Raw genomic sequence first — 17,681 nt, forward strand, 5'->3', positions numbered from 1 at the left:
AATGACCCCGGTCATTATTCGACATAGAAAAATTACCCTTTTGCCCGTAGAAAAAGTGTCACCATCCTAAAAATTTGCAGAACCCACGCGAAGAAAAATGACCCCCGTAGAAAAATGACTCCCTGTTGATTAAAGCTGAAATTTTTAGGGGGCAAAAAAAAAAAAATTAGAAAAAGCATATTGGCCAAAATGCTCACCTGAGCTTATTTGGAATAAATTGATGATATGTTGATCTCATAACATACGATTAAAGCTATATTTTAAGGTCAACGCGATGATTCAGAATCTAAAGGAGTAAAGATTTATCGAGCCTAAAGGGTTAAGTAAACATTGTTTTTCGATTGTGGGAATCATCGTACTGACAGAAAAAAATCAGCAGTATCAAATATAATTTTATTCTCCGCTTGAAAAGCGGGAGGGTATATAGTGATTGGGATGTCCGTCCGTCTGTTACGCTTTGGGTTATCCATCTGTTATCCGCAACTCCTCTTATATATAAAAAGATGTATTTGTAGAACAGCTATGCCCCTGTATGGCAACATAGCGAAGATTAAACTTTTCTTAAAGGCGATTTAAATATAATGGTACCCAAAAAAGGGTCTTCTCACAAGAAATACAATTACAAAATAGTAAAACCCAGCACCACTTGTTCAAAATTAATGGCTAAGGATAAATTTTTGAAAGACAGGTCAAACTAAAAGGTCATTTGTAAAAAATGGGACAAACTTCAAGGTAAAGGTCAAAATGTCAAATTTGGTGGTACCCAAAGTAAGGTCTTGTCACAAGGAATATACACGTATTGAATATGAAAGACATAGCTACAATAGATGAAAAGTTATAGTAAAATTTAAAGTTTTTGCGGAGAAACAGACCGCCACATAGACAGACAGACATACAGACGGACACGATAAAACTACTTGTATATAACTCCGAATCTTCGATTACAGGGACATAAAAAGAATTGGTCTTCAATTATTTTTTTCATATTATGATACAGTATAAACAAGACCTTACAAAAATGAAATGTTTGTTCTGATTTTCATATGAAATTCTCTGAAAAATATAATTGTGGAGTAAAACAAGAATTAAGAAATGTAATGAATACTGTGTGCTAAATCAAAAGGTTATGTCTACATGTATAAATTTTGCATTAGAATGTGTATTTTACACTATCCCATAGCTTTACAGAGCATATTTCTAGGTGTTATACCCAACCCACCCCCTTACTTATTTAGGAGGAAATTGATTATCAACAAAATCAACAAAAAAACTACCCTACCTTTATTTTTATATAAGGAGGGACTAAAAATAAGCTTAAAATAATCTTTTCTATTAATTTTCAACTGTAACTCTGCCACAATACTTTCACGTATACCCCCTCCAACATTTAAAGTATGCTTTAATCATGGCGAAGTAAATTATGATATGATTGAACTTGGGTAAAGGCTTAACTTCATTTCAATATTTTATCTAGAGCCTCTTTCAGTATTATTGAAAGGTACAAAGTTTTATTTATGTTTCTGCTTTTAATTTAATTTTCGTTTGTTTTGATTTAAAGCCTCTTGATTCGATTCTAATCGTTAAAATAAATATTCGTTTTTCTTCTTTACAAAAATGAATTTCCAAAAATTATTTCATTTTTTGTCAAATTATATCCCCAGTCTTTTTCATTTTAAAGATATTAAAATTCAAAAGTTAAAAAAAATTGTTAGGTCACACGAAAAATAATTCTTTGTTTACATTGCGTGAAATCACCTTCGAAAAATTGAATTTATCGCTTACATGTAAAACTTATGAAGAACAAACCCGAGCATTTTTTCCACAACAAAGTGTACACGGGCAATATTCTAGCCCTCGTTACTAAACTCCAAAAAAATCTTTAAAAATATCTGATTTTCCTTTATTCTGTAAATATGCACATTAATATAAAATTACTATGGATTATATTAAGTTAATTTCTTAATTTTCAAAAAATATATCATGACTTAGGATTCTAATAATGGAAAAAATACTCGAGTTTGAAATCTCTTCATAATTAAATATAACTGATAAAAGTATTTTTTTCAAAGGTGACTTCAAAACAGATCTTCACTTCCCGTCAGAAACTGCTGTTTGTCAACAAGATTTTTGGTCTATGTTTTCTATGTAAGGATTGTTGTAATAAACTATTAAATCAATCTTATAATTCATTTTTATATATTATCTATGTAATGACATACTTTATTGTTTAAGATAATATGTACCTGTTTCGGGTGAAGCGGCTTTAACGTATTTTTGGGGGGGGGTTAAAATTTCTTACTCTTTCATTGTCAAATAGGATTTGCGAAACTTATACAAGCTAAAAGTTGAAATGAAGGAAAAAATATATTTTCTATTAAAGGGTATTAGAACCTGATTGTTGCATGGTTTGGTTTCTAAAAAATAAGTGGAATATCATTCGTTAAGCAAATACTATAAGGAGGAATATTAAAAAGAAATTTTATTCACTTGACAAATAAAGAATCTCTTTTCACTTAAAAAGGGGTCATTTTTCAATGGGGGTCGTTCTTTTATAGTACTAACATATAAAATAATGACCCCCTAGGACAAAAAATGATTTTTTTCTACGGGTAGGGGGTCATTTTTTGTCGTTGAAAAATGACCCCCGGTCATTATTCGATGGGGGTTAATATTCGTCTTTACACCGGAAAATCAACGGTCGTACAACTTAGACCTGTTTACTTGTTCCACGTGATTTCTAAAATGGCACTTGCATACAATGTAGGGTTTACAATCATAATGAAATATTAGTTAAAAGCAATTCTCAGAATCAAAATATATTAACTCTCCGGTAGATTAATGATAGTTGATATTTTAGTCTGAATTCAGACGAATTTAACATGATTAAGTACAAATGTTGCCGCTTTGTGTATTGGGGTGCAGGAAAGGAAAATCCACCAAAGCATATTTCATCGCGGCAAAATGTCGAACAAAATATCTTTCTGCAGTTCCAATACAATTTGCATTTCTAGTGGCAATAATTTTTTATATGTCATAAGTGCATTTTTATGTTTAGTTTACATTGATTTTTTTTCATTGAAAGCATATGGATATACGAGAAATGATAGCATGTATCAACAAACCTGTAGGGCTAAACCTTTGCGAGCCCCACTTGAATGCCGCCAAGGTCCCGTTTCTTCTTCATTTAATGATTATATTAAATCCTACAAATTTTTGTCAGGAAAGTTGTTTTTTTAATCTAAATCCCTAATTTTGGTTTTGTTTTTCGTTTTGGTCGACTTTGTCAATAAAGCAGGCCTACCGGGATTCCCTCTCTTCCTATGCTGTTTTGTTTATTAAAACTAAAAGCATGCGTCATGTACGTGTATAGCATGGAATGTGGAACCTTCCGATGTATATATTTATGTACCATAAATAATAATTCATTTTAATGAAATAATCAGAATTATTTACTTATAAAATTTGTAAATTTCGGAAAGTGTATACATTTATGAGTATGAAAAAAATTCCAAATCCTATAGGAAAATTATAACAAGTCTGTTTTTGAAGAGATGCGTGAAATTGCCACTTTAATATTAATTGTTAATTTCCCGTTGTTTTTTTTTTTTTTTTTGATTTGTCATATAAAATTCAATGTAAAGGAGCACTAGAAGATAAATTAATGGAAAAAGATGAATAAATATATCTTTATACCGGTTCAATTAGGGTTTATGGATAAGTGGTTCCGTAAAAACGATCAAAATCTTTCAACATCTTTGGACCTAGGTTGTGTATTCGGGGGTGTTCCTGTCCACAAGCACATGTGAGTACAAAAGGAGTATCTATGAAATTGGGTTCAAAAGAGTACATGTATCTCTAGTGGTTCTTGAATCATTATTTATCTCCATTTTCCAGTGTTTGTAGTTATAAGAAATGTAAAATTGTTATTGTGATCAACTAATCACATCAAAACATTTTCACTATCAATTAAATTTCATAACGTAATTTTTCTATAACGGAAGAATCAGTTTGAAAAAAAGAGAAGAAGTACTACAACGTCAAGCAATGCAATAATTTCTATCACATATTAAATTAAAATGAATTGGTTCCAAACACATAAAATTGTATAATTTCTGCATGAATTATTTACTTGCAGTCAACAGGTCCGAATTATTTACCCGTTTTTCCTAAAAGGGAGGGGTGTTAGAGTAAAAACCTTAAAACTTTTTTTTAAAGAGGGAGATCTGTTTCATGCAATTATTATAATTATTACATTACGAAGGCTAAATTAATTATCGAAAACTATAAGTACAGTTTAAATAAAACAATATTGACCATCCCATCATATACAGGCAAGGACAAACTTGATCAAATAAAGAGATTAAAAACTGGGGGAAGTAAACCCATAGCTTTGACCACAACAGCAGATCTTTTTTTTCAGTCAATGGAGGGAAGACCGAATATATAGGGAATCAAATCCGGGATTGATACATACGGCGAGAATATACATATCATTCAATGTTTAAATTTTATTAATGATGATTTTAACAAATTAAATTACAAAATTATACTATATAATAATGCTACGTTTTACTCAATTAAGTAAGTATAAGGTACTAGTATTTCACTTTAAAAAGTAGAAATATCAGGATTTGACAGCGCAGTTGGCGATGGTCCTACATGGTAACGGTGCAATTCGAGAGGAAAACCAGTGTAAATATTTTTAAACATTAAGTATTTTCATTCGAAATAAAATTGTATTTCCTGATATTTGATTTTGAAAAAGCAAAATCTTATATAAAAAATTATCATTTTTTATTTATGCAGTTTCACAGTATCAAAGACAAACCAAGGTAATGCAAAACCGCAAGAACCAAATATTAACAAATCAACATCTTCAACTGCTACAACTACGAATTACACGTATAGAAAATAAAAAAAAGTAAAATGTGTTATGTTCAACAATATTACGTTTTTGATGTTGGCAATTAATAAATAATAATCAATAAATCATACTACTGTTTCTTTTTTGACGATATTGAGAGAAAAATTTGAAAAAAATGATGTTCGCCATTTTGAATCACAATTTTCATGTAAGTAAGCATATTTTTTGGATTCCGCATACACAAAATAGGTTAAAAAAATAATGCTGGTCCAAATAATAATTATTCGCCGTTATAAATTATTTGAAGACTTCTGTATAAAAATCAGGACCAGACAAAAATCTCCTCCTCTGCTCCCGAGTATCAAATAAGCTCACGAAGTACATAGTTATGCTGCGAAAGTCCCTCTTCCAAAATTGTAAATTTAATGGCCCCATGGTCATGGGTTCTAATGTTGGACGGGGGTCTATTGAATATCTATCTCATTTCATTCGATACGCAAGAGCATGCTCTACGTATGAACAATTTCGACAAGCAAGTTGATGAAACAAGAATATTAGCAGTCTCGTTTAGAGTCATCATTTTGCACGTTCTATGATGGCTACAATGACCTTGTCAGCAAATACAATTTATCATAGAGTCAAATGCTGACTGACGTTTTTCATACCAATTGTTAGACTATTATTATTTATACACTGAATTGGAGATGGATTTTTCCGTTATTTCCTGAACATGACAAGTTCAATTTAATAATTCTCTCAAAGTTTTCTTCTCAGATCTTAGGTAATACAGTGTATGGAATAATCTTATTAAGTATAGATATATACATGTAATGTATCAACCAATTTGGTGAATTTCTTGATCCCTTTTTCAGAGGTTTTGCCCTTTGATGTAGGGGGTGAGAGTTATTTAATACATGCCTCCTTGGTAAGAGGTATTGGAGGGGTAAGTTGGGAGGATTAAATAGTCTTGTCTTTGGAAGAGGCTTAATATCATAACATAAAAAATGGATTATTCTTAGAATGTTTTCTCCTTAGAACTGGAAGATGGAATACTCAGTAGACGTTATATTTCAATAAATTGCAAATGTGAACAAAACTCACCCAGTAAAGGTTTACAGATGAAAACAAATTTCAGAATATGTGAGCTTGGTGCTAAGCGTGTAATATATAAACTTTAGAAAAATATACCAAGCCAGGTGAATTTTAGTATAGGAAAATCAAATTGGTAAAAATAAGTTTTTCTTCATTCATTTTACTTAAAAAATCATATACTTTTCTAAATTTGTGACATGATATTAAGTCTCCTCCAAAGAAAAAAAGTTTATCATCTGTCCTTAAGGACAGATGTTACAAAAAAAAATTTCTTTGGAGGAGACTACGTATCATGTCACAAGTTTAGAAAAGTGGATGTCTTAAAACCTTTCCTCCTAATAACTGGAAAATGAAATATACTTGTAAAATATTACTAATATTTCAATAAAAAAAAAATATTGACAAATCTTGGTGCTTGATGCTTAAAATGTATATATAAACTTTAGAAAAATACACCAAGCCAGGTAAATTTTATTAGGAAAAGCAAAAAATAGTATAAATCACCTTATATCATATGGGCTGAGTTTTACCATTTTGCTTTTCCTCATAAAATTCACCTGGATTTGAATATTTTTTTTAAGTTTATATTACACTTTAAGCACCAAGATAAAATATTCTGAAATTTATTTTCATCTGTAAACCTTAACTGATTGTGTTTTATCCAATTTTTATAAGTTACTTGAAATATTACTAAATATTTCCCAAATCTATTTCATTTTCCAGTTCTTTGGATAAAAAATTAAAAGATTTATCCACTTTTCTAAACTTGTGATATGATATTAAGTCTCCTACAAAGATAAAATTTGTTTGTACCATCTGTCCTTAAAGAAATATGTACTCTGTAAGCAGGCGATAAGAGTATATTGCTACATAGGCAACCTTCTGGTAATATATCGAATATGAAACAGATGTGTTAGACTTTATTTCAAAAGTTCACTGGAATATCTCTATTCGACATATGACTGGAAATAATTATTGTTAATCAATTCTATACAGTTGTAATATGTCGTTGATATATATCTTAATATCAAGTTTAAGGTCACAACAACAATTTTAATTCTATCTCTAATTTATAAGTTGTTGAAAACTTCTGCTTTATATGAATTCCAAATTATTTCTGTTTAGAACGGTGTATAATTGGTACACAGACTGTCAGGTTACTAACATTGCTCTGAGTAAAGTGTACAATGTGCAATGTATAGGCCTACACCAAGATTTCAGCTCTGTCACGGCACTCACATTGCTCAGAAGATATGTATTATGCCGGTTTACTCTTATTAGCAATTTGAATACTTTAAAAAATAAACGTAAAAGGAAACCACTGCATCTGGAAACAGCAGTCGGAACAACAATGATACGTACAACAATTGATTTTAGCCGTGAAAAAAAAATCGATGCGAATTTCTAACATTCATTTTTATTAGTAAAATTCTTAAAGCACAGGCACTGATGAAAGAAGATGCAGTTCTGTTCTATGTATTTTAACAAACATGCTACTTTATGTTCCTTGTTTAATTTTGAATAATTTTCCTCGTCTTATCCTACAATATCAATTGGTTCACCTGCCCTGAAACAAAGAGATATACAAAATTACAATTTTGTTAAAATTTAAAAAAAAAAATAATAGCTTAATACAAGTTTAATATATCTTTTTCTTTTGTTAATGATTATTTATGAAAAATTGTGACAAAAGACTAATTCGGAGAAGAATTTAAATAATCGTGTATTTTAATTAGATGGATGTTTTTGGGTTCAAGCAGACAAAGTGATATAGAGAAGTCCAGATGGTAATGCTTACTTAAAACCTTGTTAATACTTTGGATAATTCCCACACTACGTGACTTTTGTTGAACAGTTTTTTTTTCTGTCAATATATAAGGCCCGAGGTGGGGATTGATAAATGTTGTTTAACTGTGGTGAAAATGAACATTAGGGAAATTGTTGTTTTTTTCCGGAATGGGAGGGGAGGGGGGGGGTTAATTTACATACATACCAGGTATGCAAGATATTTTAGAAGATAGAGAACAATAATTTCAAAATAGAGTTTTTGGTTAAAAAACAATAAGGATAATATAAAGTCTATATATTCGTCTTACTCCATTTCGCATATAAATCCCGCCTTAACTGTACAGAAATGATCGTTCCAATGAAAATTATCCGGCGTAAAGAACATGGCACAGTCCTGATGACTCTGGTAGTTGTCGGGCTGATTTGGTGACCAGTCCTTAAATGATGCCGTAGTCTGGGTGGAAGTCCATACCCACTCTCCCTCAAAGACAATGTCTGATAATCCTATCCAGTACCCCTCTGCAATAGATCTGATGCATGTAAGTCGTATATGATTCATAGTGGTAGACAAGGGTTGCACTTCTCCATCCTCCTTTTCTATTTAAATATCTCATTATCTCCCTCTCCACCCTTCCCCAAAATTCCGGATGCCTTTCCGTCTTAGAGAACAAACAAATTCAAGCTTTATAAAACAAAATTGGAACATAGCAAACAGGGAGGTCCAAAACAACAGAGGTGGGATCAGGTGCTATGGAAGAGTGAGTATCCCCTGCCGACCGCGGTCACACCCACCGCCTGCCCCGTCGACAATTCAGTGTGTAAATAATGGACTTACAATAACTATGAAAAAAGTAAGTCAGCATTTGACGAAATAATAAATTGTATTTGCTGAAAAGGCCATTGTATCGATCACTTACGAAAATGGTTCCTTTTAACAAGACCTCTGATATTATACGTATTCTTGTTTTATCAACATGTTTGTCAGTAGTTTACCTCGTTTTAGAAAATGTTTATATGTAGATCATACTCTTTGCTTATCGAATAAACTGAGATATATCACACTACAATTTATATTCCTTGAGATGGATGCTTTTGAATTACTTTTTACCATCACATCATAAATAGAAATATACATAATTATACTAGAGGTACTGTGAGCAATGAGTAATTATACCCCTACCACCATATGAATTAGTGACAGTATGCATGTTTTGCTATGTGAAACCCAAAATATGTAGCGGATCTAAAAATAAAATAGCAGATGCACAATGGCATTGTGTAATAAAGATTCTTTGAAAGTCTCATCAAATTCATTCAATGGTATATGAGGAGTTGCGAATAAGAGATGGCACCCCGAATCGAAGCGTGACAGTAGGACAGGCGGACGGACGGATGGACATACCGACTCCGATATACCCTTCCGCCTCAGAGTGGGGGGTATAAAAATTTGTATACCCCTCACTCTTTTTGTTCTTTTTATGTTAGCTAAATAAAAAAACTCGCCTTGTGGATTTGGATATGTGAGCGGAGAAAGTTGTTTTCGTCAACTGTCTCAATTTCCACCAACTTGGATCCACACCTTTGACAAAATGACTGAAATTTTCTTGCATTATACAAGCACATAAAACAAAGAAAAAAAATGAAAATAAATACATTTCAGATCTGATCGTGGATAAGTAGTATGACACTGAAAATTTAGATTTTTTGCGGAGAAACAGTAATGATAATCGCAATTGAATTTTAGAGAAGTAGAACTGGGAAGAAACATTTATCAAAAACTAACTTCTAAATGTCGAAATAAGTGCATTGAGTCTTATTGTACTTTTTCTTATATAAACGTTTTGTTTTGTGTCGCGTTACACCAAAAATGTTTATCAGAGTAATACATGTACATAGTTGTATTTTTTAATATATAAAATATATATATAATAAAAACTACGACTTTTTTTTTCTTTTTGAACAACTGAGTAAATTAATTGACTCAAGTATATACCCCGGCTTCGATGAAGTCCTCGGGAACATCTTTAATGAACAGGTAACAAGAAAATCCGTGCTTAATCCAGTGAGGAGGACAGTCATCCGACCATACTACTGAAAAATCCAACTAATAACATTTGTTGACAAACATAAGAATTCAAATAAATAGATTGATATTTAAACAAAATAAAATGAATTAACTTGATTGTAAAACACCGATTCCCTGTATGAAACTGTTTGGCAAAGGTTGAAGGTCTCATATTCTAGTCAAAGGTCAAAATCAAAAAATGAGAATAGTGTTACCCAAAGAGAATACTTGTCTCAATGAATATAAGGAAGATCTTATCCTAAGAAATAAACTTGCAAATTATGAAAGCTCTGGCATCAACTGTTTGAAGATTAAATATTTTCAAAGTAAATTAAAATCCAAGGTAAGGGTCAAAGGCAAGCATAGTTGATATCCAAAGGAAGTTCATGTCACAAGAAATATCACTATAAAATTTGAAAGCCCTAGTCCTAGTGCTAACTCTTTATAAGTTATTACTTAGGGCAAAGTTTTTATTAAAAAGGGTCAAAGTCAAGAGAACGGATATATTTATACCCTTGGAAAATCTATAATGATAATAATAATTATAACACCTGAAACATGAAAGCTCTCGCCACATCTGTTGACAAGTTATGACTGAGGTTAATTTTGTGAAAAATGCGGTCAAAGTTCAAGATCAGGACGTGAAATTTGTTGGTACCCAAAGAATGGTCTAGTCAAAAGAAATGTGAAATATAAAATGCCATAGGTCCAACCAATTGATCGCTATGGTTATAATGTTAAAGTTTTTGCGGTCAAACAGACAAATAGCTACAGTCCCTGAAACGTTCTACTTTCCCACCTGAACGGTGAACGAACGCTGAACAAAAGCAGAGCGAACGGTGAGTGAACGATGTGTGAACGGTGAACGCAACTTGGTGAACGAAGTGTGAACGGTGAACGGTGAGTGAACGCAGAACGTGAACGGAGCGCGAACGCGAGCGCAAAGTGAACGGTGAACGAACGGTGAACGCAAGATGAACGATTTATCCGGAATGCCTTTGGTCTTTTCCTTGCATTGAAATCATTCTTTAATTCTATAATTTAAATGTCATTAATGAATATAAATAAACAATAGATCAACAAATATGCCGAAGGCAAAGAGTCACTTAATATTCCAAGAAGTTTTAATATTTTTCCCTATCATTTCTAGATTTAATTTTTGCATTCCTGCAGAAAAAAAAAATAATTCGAAAATATACTTGGAAGGATTAAGTTTTAAATTGATGTGAAACACATTCCCTGCCAATTTAAAATACTACTGTCGGCACAAGTTTATACTAAAATTCTATTGTTTAATGACTGTTTGATGTTGGTTTTTTAGACTGGTTTTCTTGTGTTACAATAAAAAATTAAATATGAATTGAAATTTACTGTAAAATTTTAAATAAGAATTTTATTTCGGGAGAAAGGGCAGCAGGGGGGGGGGTCTTAATTATACAGAATGGCAAAAAACATATTTTTAAACATATGTGTAGGTACAGTGAAGGAAGGAATTTTCCTTCTCTAAAAATAGACTATTTCAAATAGTTTCTAAAATTTAAAACCACACCATTAATTTAATTATCTCTAAAGATATTTAGTTAACTGCATATTTGCAGTACTGTTCATAATTCTCAAACCTACATGTCGTTTAAATACGTGGTACTCGAGAAATAGTTTTTTTTATTTAGTTTTTTTTTTATTTATTCTTGTTCTGTAAAAGACTTATTTCTCATTATACATCCATTAATAATTTAACCTCTTTAAAATTACATCACATTGATGCTGTGCGTGAAACATTTGTACATTGCCCTTTTTTAAAGATATTTTTTTTAGCATCGTTCTACATACATGTGGATACTTAATGTATTAATTATTTTTCCAGAGAATATTCATGAAATAAGTAACAACTGAGTTATAATAATAGAAATATTAATATATAGATAATTTTTGCAATGAAATAATTATTCTTCTAACACGATATCTAAGTTATATCTAAGTTATTTAATTAAAGAACATGTAAATCCTTACCATCAAAAAGATAAGTCTTTTCACTTCGGAGTTCCGAATGACAATGAAGACTGAACGGAAAGTGAACGGTGAACGCAAGGTGAACGCAAAGTAAACGGAACGAAGAGCGAACGGTGAACGTTTTGTGAACGGTGAACGCAAGCGCACGGTGAACGGTGAACGCAATACTGTGAACGAAGAGCGAACGGTGAACGCACGCTGAACGCACGCTGAACGAACGGTGAACGAACGCTGAACGAACGGTGAACGAACGGTGAGCGAACGGAAAAATGGGAAAGTAGAACGTTTCAGGGACTGTAGAGAGACAGAAGGATAGGGCAAAAACTATTTACTAGCTCCCCGAATCTTCGATTGCGGGGGCAGGAAAAATAGAATACAAAATAAATTCAAACATTAAAAACTTATACTTGTGAGTGGTATTGGTTGATCCCTTTTCCTTTACATTCGGTAGGTTCATATTGTATGACTCTTCCTTCTACATTAACAGTCTGAGTGTTGTGTACTTTCCAGGCGGTTTAAAGTCGTTTTTTGTTAATTTTCTAGGCACATTTATTAACTCTAGTCAGCATATTACAAAAGCTCGAGAATGGGATTAGTTTTATAGTTTTGGCCCCGGGATCATGAAACATCTTAAGCTTAAGTCAAAATTTTTATGGTGTGGTGAAGTGTTGTAAAAGTCAAACAGTCAAAATCAAAAATACTGATAAATATTGCATCACCAATTTGCTGTTAACTGTCAATTTAGAGATTAAGTTGACAACCAATAAACATTTTACTGAAGATTCGCCTGCATATTCTATAGATTCGCACATGGATGAATTAATTTATGATAAGAACCATACAAAATTCTTTTAGGTATACCCTTTTTAATCCCAGCAATACAGATTGAAATTAACTATGATAGCTATGCTATATACAGGCAAGTAAAGGTGTAAAATATTTTTAACTTACCATTTGCAAAGCAAACAAAAACGAATGCAATTGACAAAATAAGATTCATTTTTTTTGTGTATTAAGGTAACTCCTAAGTTCTTATCAGAGCAATATTATATATTATGGTCACTTCAGACCATGACACACTTAAAGGATGAGATTATTTTATCTTAGACTGTATGATAGAAAGTTGACAATAAGAGAGCCTAAGATTGTTTTAGGATTCTTAAAAACTTTCGACTTTTCAACTTTTTACACAACAATATCCCACGACAAATTAAAATCCAGGCTTTTTTATATCACTGACATCTGCTCCTTCAATAGAAATGGAACTCGTAAATTTACTGGTCATAGGTCATTTGCAAAATTATTTTGTTAAAACAGATTCTGATTGCACACATAAGTACTCTATAGTTAACATAAAGAAGATGCTTGAGTTTCTGATTGAGAATATCTATGAGGTTTTTTGGAGACCAGGTATTCTACAATCTATTGGAATCCCCATGGGTACAAAATGCAATTCGTTATTAGCACTTATTTTTATATATATTTATATGAAGCAGAATTTATGCAAAAGCTTATGCGTGAAAAGATGAAAACACTTGCTGTGGTCTTGCTTGTAAGCTTGAGATAAGATACCACAGAGCCCGACACGTCTGCTTCATACTTGGATATTTTACTTGAAAAAGACACTAATGGTAATCTAACAACCCTGCTGTATGATAAACGTGATAACCTTAACTTTTCTATCATCAACTTCCCTTACTTATGCAGTAATATACCTTCATCACCTGCATACGAAGTATATACGTATTCGTATATCTCAGTTGATTCGATACGCAAGAGCATACTTTTCGTATGAACAATTTCTAAAACGAGGTAAATTATTGACAAGCAAGTTGATGAAACAAGAATATCAAGAGCTTTTGACCAAGAGATCATTTAGTAAGTTCTATGGTCGATACAATAATCTTGTCAGCAAATACAATTTATTATTGAGTCAAATGCTGACTGACGTTTTTCAAATCCAATTGTTAGTCCATTTGTAGTTATTTATACATCGAATTGACGACGGATTTTTCCCGTTATTTCCTGATCATGACAAGGAGCACACGGCGGGTGTGACCGGTCAGCAGGGGATGCTCATTCCTCCATGGTACCTGATCCCACCTCAGATGTTACAAAGGTCCGTGTTTGCTCTGTTTTTATTTTGTATTGTTTTATAGACTTTGAGATTGAATAATGTTCGTTATCTCCATATCCTTCGTTTGGCTAACATGATTATACGAGTATAATGCTCCAAAAAACAATTATTTTTTTTACATATTAGCTAACACACCATTTGTTTTTTTTTTCTAATCCCACCAAAATATTAAAATGTTTTCTTTAGTTGTTTGTTCGGGAATACCTAGGTGTAGCCCTTATGGGGTTTAATTAGAATTTTTCATAGAAATATCCGTACGTAGCCTTAACTCACTTGCGAATGTCGCAGTTGCTGCAGAAAAAAAAATACAAAACCCGCGTACTAACAATCAATATATGATATTCTCTGAACAAGCCGTGCCTGTAAAACATTAATATGCCTGTTTGACAACAAAGCGCAGATTTAACTTTTCTTAAATGCAACATTAATAAGATGGTACCCAAAGAGATACAATTATGAAATATGACGCCCTAGTACCACCTGCTCAAAAGTTATGACTAAGTTGAAAGGAAAGAGCCAAAGGGTCAAAGCTGTGAGTGTTTATAGAAAAGTCGTATCACAAGGTTTATGTATAAATGTACATGTTTAAAGTAAGAAGCCATAGCCTTAATCGTTCAAAAGTTATGACCGTGGTTTAAATTTTTAAAGTACGTGAATCTCCAAGGTCAAAATGTAAAAGTTCTTGGAATCAAATACGAGGTCTTGTCACAAAAAATAAATTTGTGAACTATGAAAGTGTTAGTATATACCGTTCGAAAGCTATGACCAATGTAAAAATTTGGGTTTTTGTGTAAAAGTGTGTCAAACTCTAAGGTCAAAATTTCACATTTGGCGGTACCCAAACAAAGGTCCTGTCGTATGGAATACATATGTGCAATATGAATGTCATAACTCTACTAGACAAAATGATATGGACAAGGTTAAAGTTAAAGTTTTTTGTGGATAAACAGACAGGCAAACAGAAACACAGACAGACGGGCGTACACGACAAAACCTATAAGGGCTGGGATATCGAGATATCGATATATCGTGATATCTGTGAGGACGATATGCATATCGATACATTTGAAGAAATATCTAAATATCGCCCAAAAAATCTTACTTCTGTTTTTCTCAGTTTATTTAACATTTGGGGTTTAATATATAAAATAAACTTAATATAAATATTGATATGAAATAAATGATAAAAAACACCACTTGAGTATAATATTTCTGCTTTACAACAAATAAACAACTATTTGAGAAAAAATACTCTTATTTGCATAGAATAATTTGTTTATTTCAATGCAAAAACTCGGCCGCGACTGACCTAGTCGTTAAAATTGGTAGCAACTGTTCCTTCGCCATGCGCTCGGCACTTTGAAGTGAAAGTTGCGGGTCCTTCGGATGAGACCTTAAAAACCGAGGCCCCGTGTCAGCGGCAGGCGTTGGCACGATAAAGATCCCTCACTGCTCAATGGCCCTGAGTGCCGAGTACAGGTCAAAATTTGAAGCCCTTCACCGGCATACGGTGACGTCTCCATATGAGTGAAAAATTCTCGAGAGGGACGTTAAACAATATACAATCAATCAATCAATGCAAAAAAAGATTTTATATTAACCAAACATATTGTGATACATATCGTATAGTGGCTCAAATATCGAGATACATATTTATATAGGAAAAGTTGTGTCGTCCCAGCCCTAAAACCTTATGTATCCCAAATCTTTGATCACGTAGGCATAAACGAAAGACACTGTTTACCATTTATTATCTCATTGTATTTAAATTTCAGTGGAAAATTGCTATAAAATGATGTTTTTTTTTCTCTTCCCATAAGTAGCCCTGCTCTGTAGAAGACAGAAAGCATAAATTCATAGTTTGAAACAATGTATATGTCTAACAATAATTGACTGGCATGTATAAAGAGCAACAAGCATTTTATTTCAAATTTGTATGACAATTTGTCAAAAAATCTCATCAATATTGGAAAAGGTAAAACTTGATGCTTGATACACTGTGCACCAGTATTTATTGTAGATTGTATTCCAAAACGTGAATAATAAGTCAAATATGGTAGATGTAAAGGATGGGACGGTGAATCATTTTGTAAACTTTAAGTGACGATAATTTGCATGCTGAATTAAAGATTGGAAGTCATCTACAAGGTCGAATCTTTCTCTCCCTTACCTTGGAGAGTCAGGTAAAACTATCTCCTATTCACACTCCTTAGCTGTCAAGAAATTCTCTGTGTAAAATTTAAAATCTTTATTTTTAGATTTGCAAAAATTCCATACAATGCATATTTTGAAAGATAAGGTAAAATGGGTTTTTGGGGTATTTGAGAACCGATTTGGTTATAAAGTGGTTTTTTCTCCGTAATTTTGTAATTTGACAAAACATAAGGCATGATAAGAATAGCTTTGAGATCACCTAGTCCCAAAACAGTTTCAAACTATGTGCAATGATTTCCAAGCTTCGAAAAAAAACATAATTGAAAATTAAGATATTGAGAATTTTAATAATTTAATTGATAAGTTTGCATGTTAAGGACAGATGATACAAGCAATTTTTTTTGGAAGAGATATGAAATCATATCACAAGTTTAGAAAAGAGGATAACTCTAAGAAATTTTTTCTCCTAGGAACTAGAAAATGAAATAGACGTAGAAAATATTATAAACATTTAAATAAAAACCAAATATAGACAAATAACACTCAGTGAATGTTTCAGAAATGTTACCTTGGTAAAAGTGTTATATAAACTTAAGAAAAAAAATACTAAGCCAGGTGAATTTTATACAGAAAAACAAAATGACATAAAATCAGCAATATCAGATATTTAGACTAATTAGCTCTGTGGCTTCTGAGTGATATAGATAATTCTAAATTTCTTACAGATTGCAAAATTTTAATATGACAATTTATTCATCTTACTTCATTTCGCAGATGAATCCAGCCTTAGCGGTACAGTAATGGTCGTTCCAATGGAAATTATACGGCTTAAAGTACATGGCACAGTCCTGATGACTCTGGTAGTTGTCCGGTTAGTTCGGTGACCAGTCCTGAAATGATGCCGTGTTCTGGGTGGATGTCCATACCCACTCCCCCTCAAAACAATGTCTGATAGTCCTATCCAGTACCCCTCTGCAATATAACTGATACATGTAAGTCGTATATGATTCATGGTGTTAGACAAGGAATGTGCTTCTCAATCCTCCTTTTTAGGTCACCTGAGTAAACCCAGGATTACTTATTACCAAAAGGTTCTGTGAGCAATGAGCTCACTTAAAGATACCCCTGCCTCCCATATATATATAGTGAAATGGGAGTATCCATGTTTTGTTGTGGGAAACCCAAAAAAAATATAATATCTGTCTCACCATCTATCCTTAAATGTTATGCCTTTTCGTCTTTGTTCTAAGTTCCCATCATAACATGTAGTTTCGGTTTATGTTTATCTGTTGATTTAAGGAAGTGATGCAAAATAATCCTTTTTACCTTTCAAGAAGATGAAAAGTTCATTGAGAAACTAAAGCGTGAATTTAAAAGCATAGTTCAAATGTTTTCACATTGTAAAAGTCTGATCTGTAATTGTAAACTTAACATTTGAAAATATGACTGTAATACTCAATTCAATAAATGCTATTGAACTATCTTAAACATACTTTCTCTTGCCTGATATGTATATATGGAGAGAAATATTATTAACGCAAAAGTAAAAGAAAGTGTAAACTTGATTGGTA

At 32.2% G+C, this 17,681-nt stretch overlaps 1 protein-coding gene and 1 long non-coding RNA gene across 2 annotated transcripts; both read right to left on the reverse strand.

Moving 5' to 3' along the window:
* Positions 1–7,318: 7,318 nt before the first annotated feature.
* LOC134259318 (perlucin-like protein) lies at positions 7,319–17,122 on the reverse strand. Its single transcript, XM_062741916.1, has 3 exons — positions 16,967–17,122; positions 8,053–8,261; positions 7,319–7,523 (listed from the first exon to the last, which is right to left on the reverse strand). Exons 1-3 carry the CDS (start codon positions 17,120–17,122, stop codon positions 7,493–7,495), a joined length of 396 nt encoding a protein of 131 aa, XP_062597900.1. The 3' UTR covers positions 7,319–7,492.
* LOC134259319 (uncharacterized) lies at positions 9,260–12,879 on the reverse strand. Its single transcript, XR_009990329.1, has 3 exons — positions 12,771–12,879; positions 9,738–9,835; positions 9,260–9,337 (listed from the first exon to the last, which is right to left on the reverse strand). It is a non-coding gene; the product is annotated as an uncharacterized LOC134259319 (long non-coding RNA).
* Positions 17,123–17,681: the final 559 nt, after the last annotated feature.

Source organism: Saccostrea cucullata, unplaced genomic scaffold, assembly GCF_032062105.1.
Source record: "Saccostrea cucullata isolate Sc308-1 unplaced genomic scaffold, CSIRO_AGI_Scuc_v1 ctg2424, whole genome shotgun sequence".
Lineage (NCBI taxonomy): Eukaryota > Metazoa > Mollusca > Bivalvia > Ostreida > Ostreidae > Saccostrea > Saccostrea cuccullata.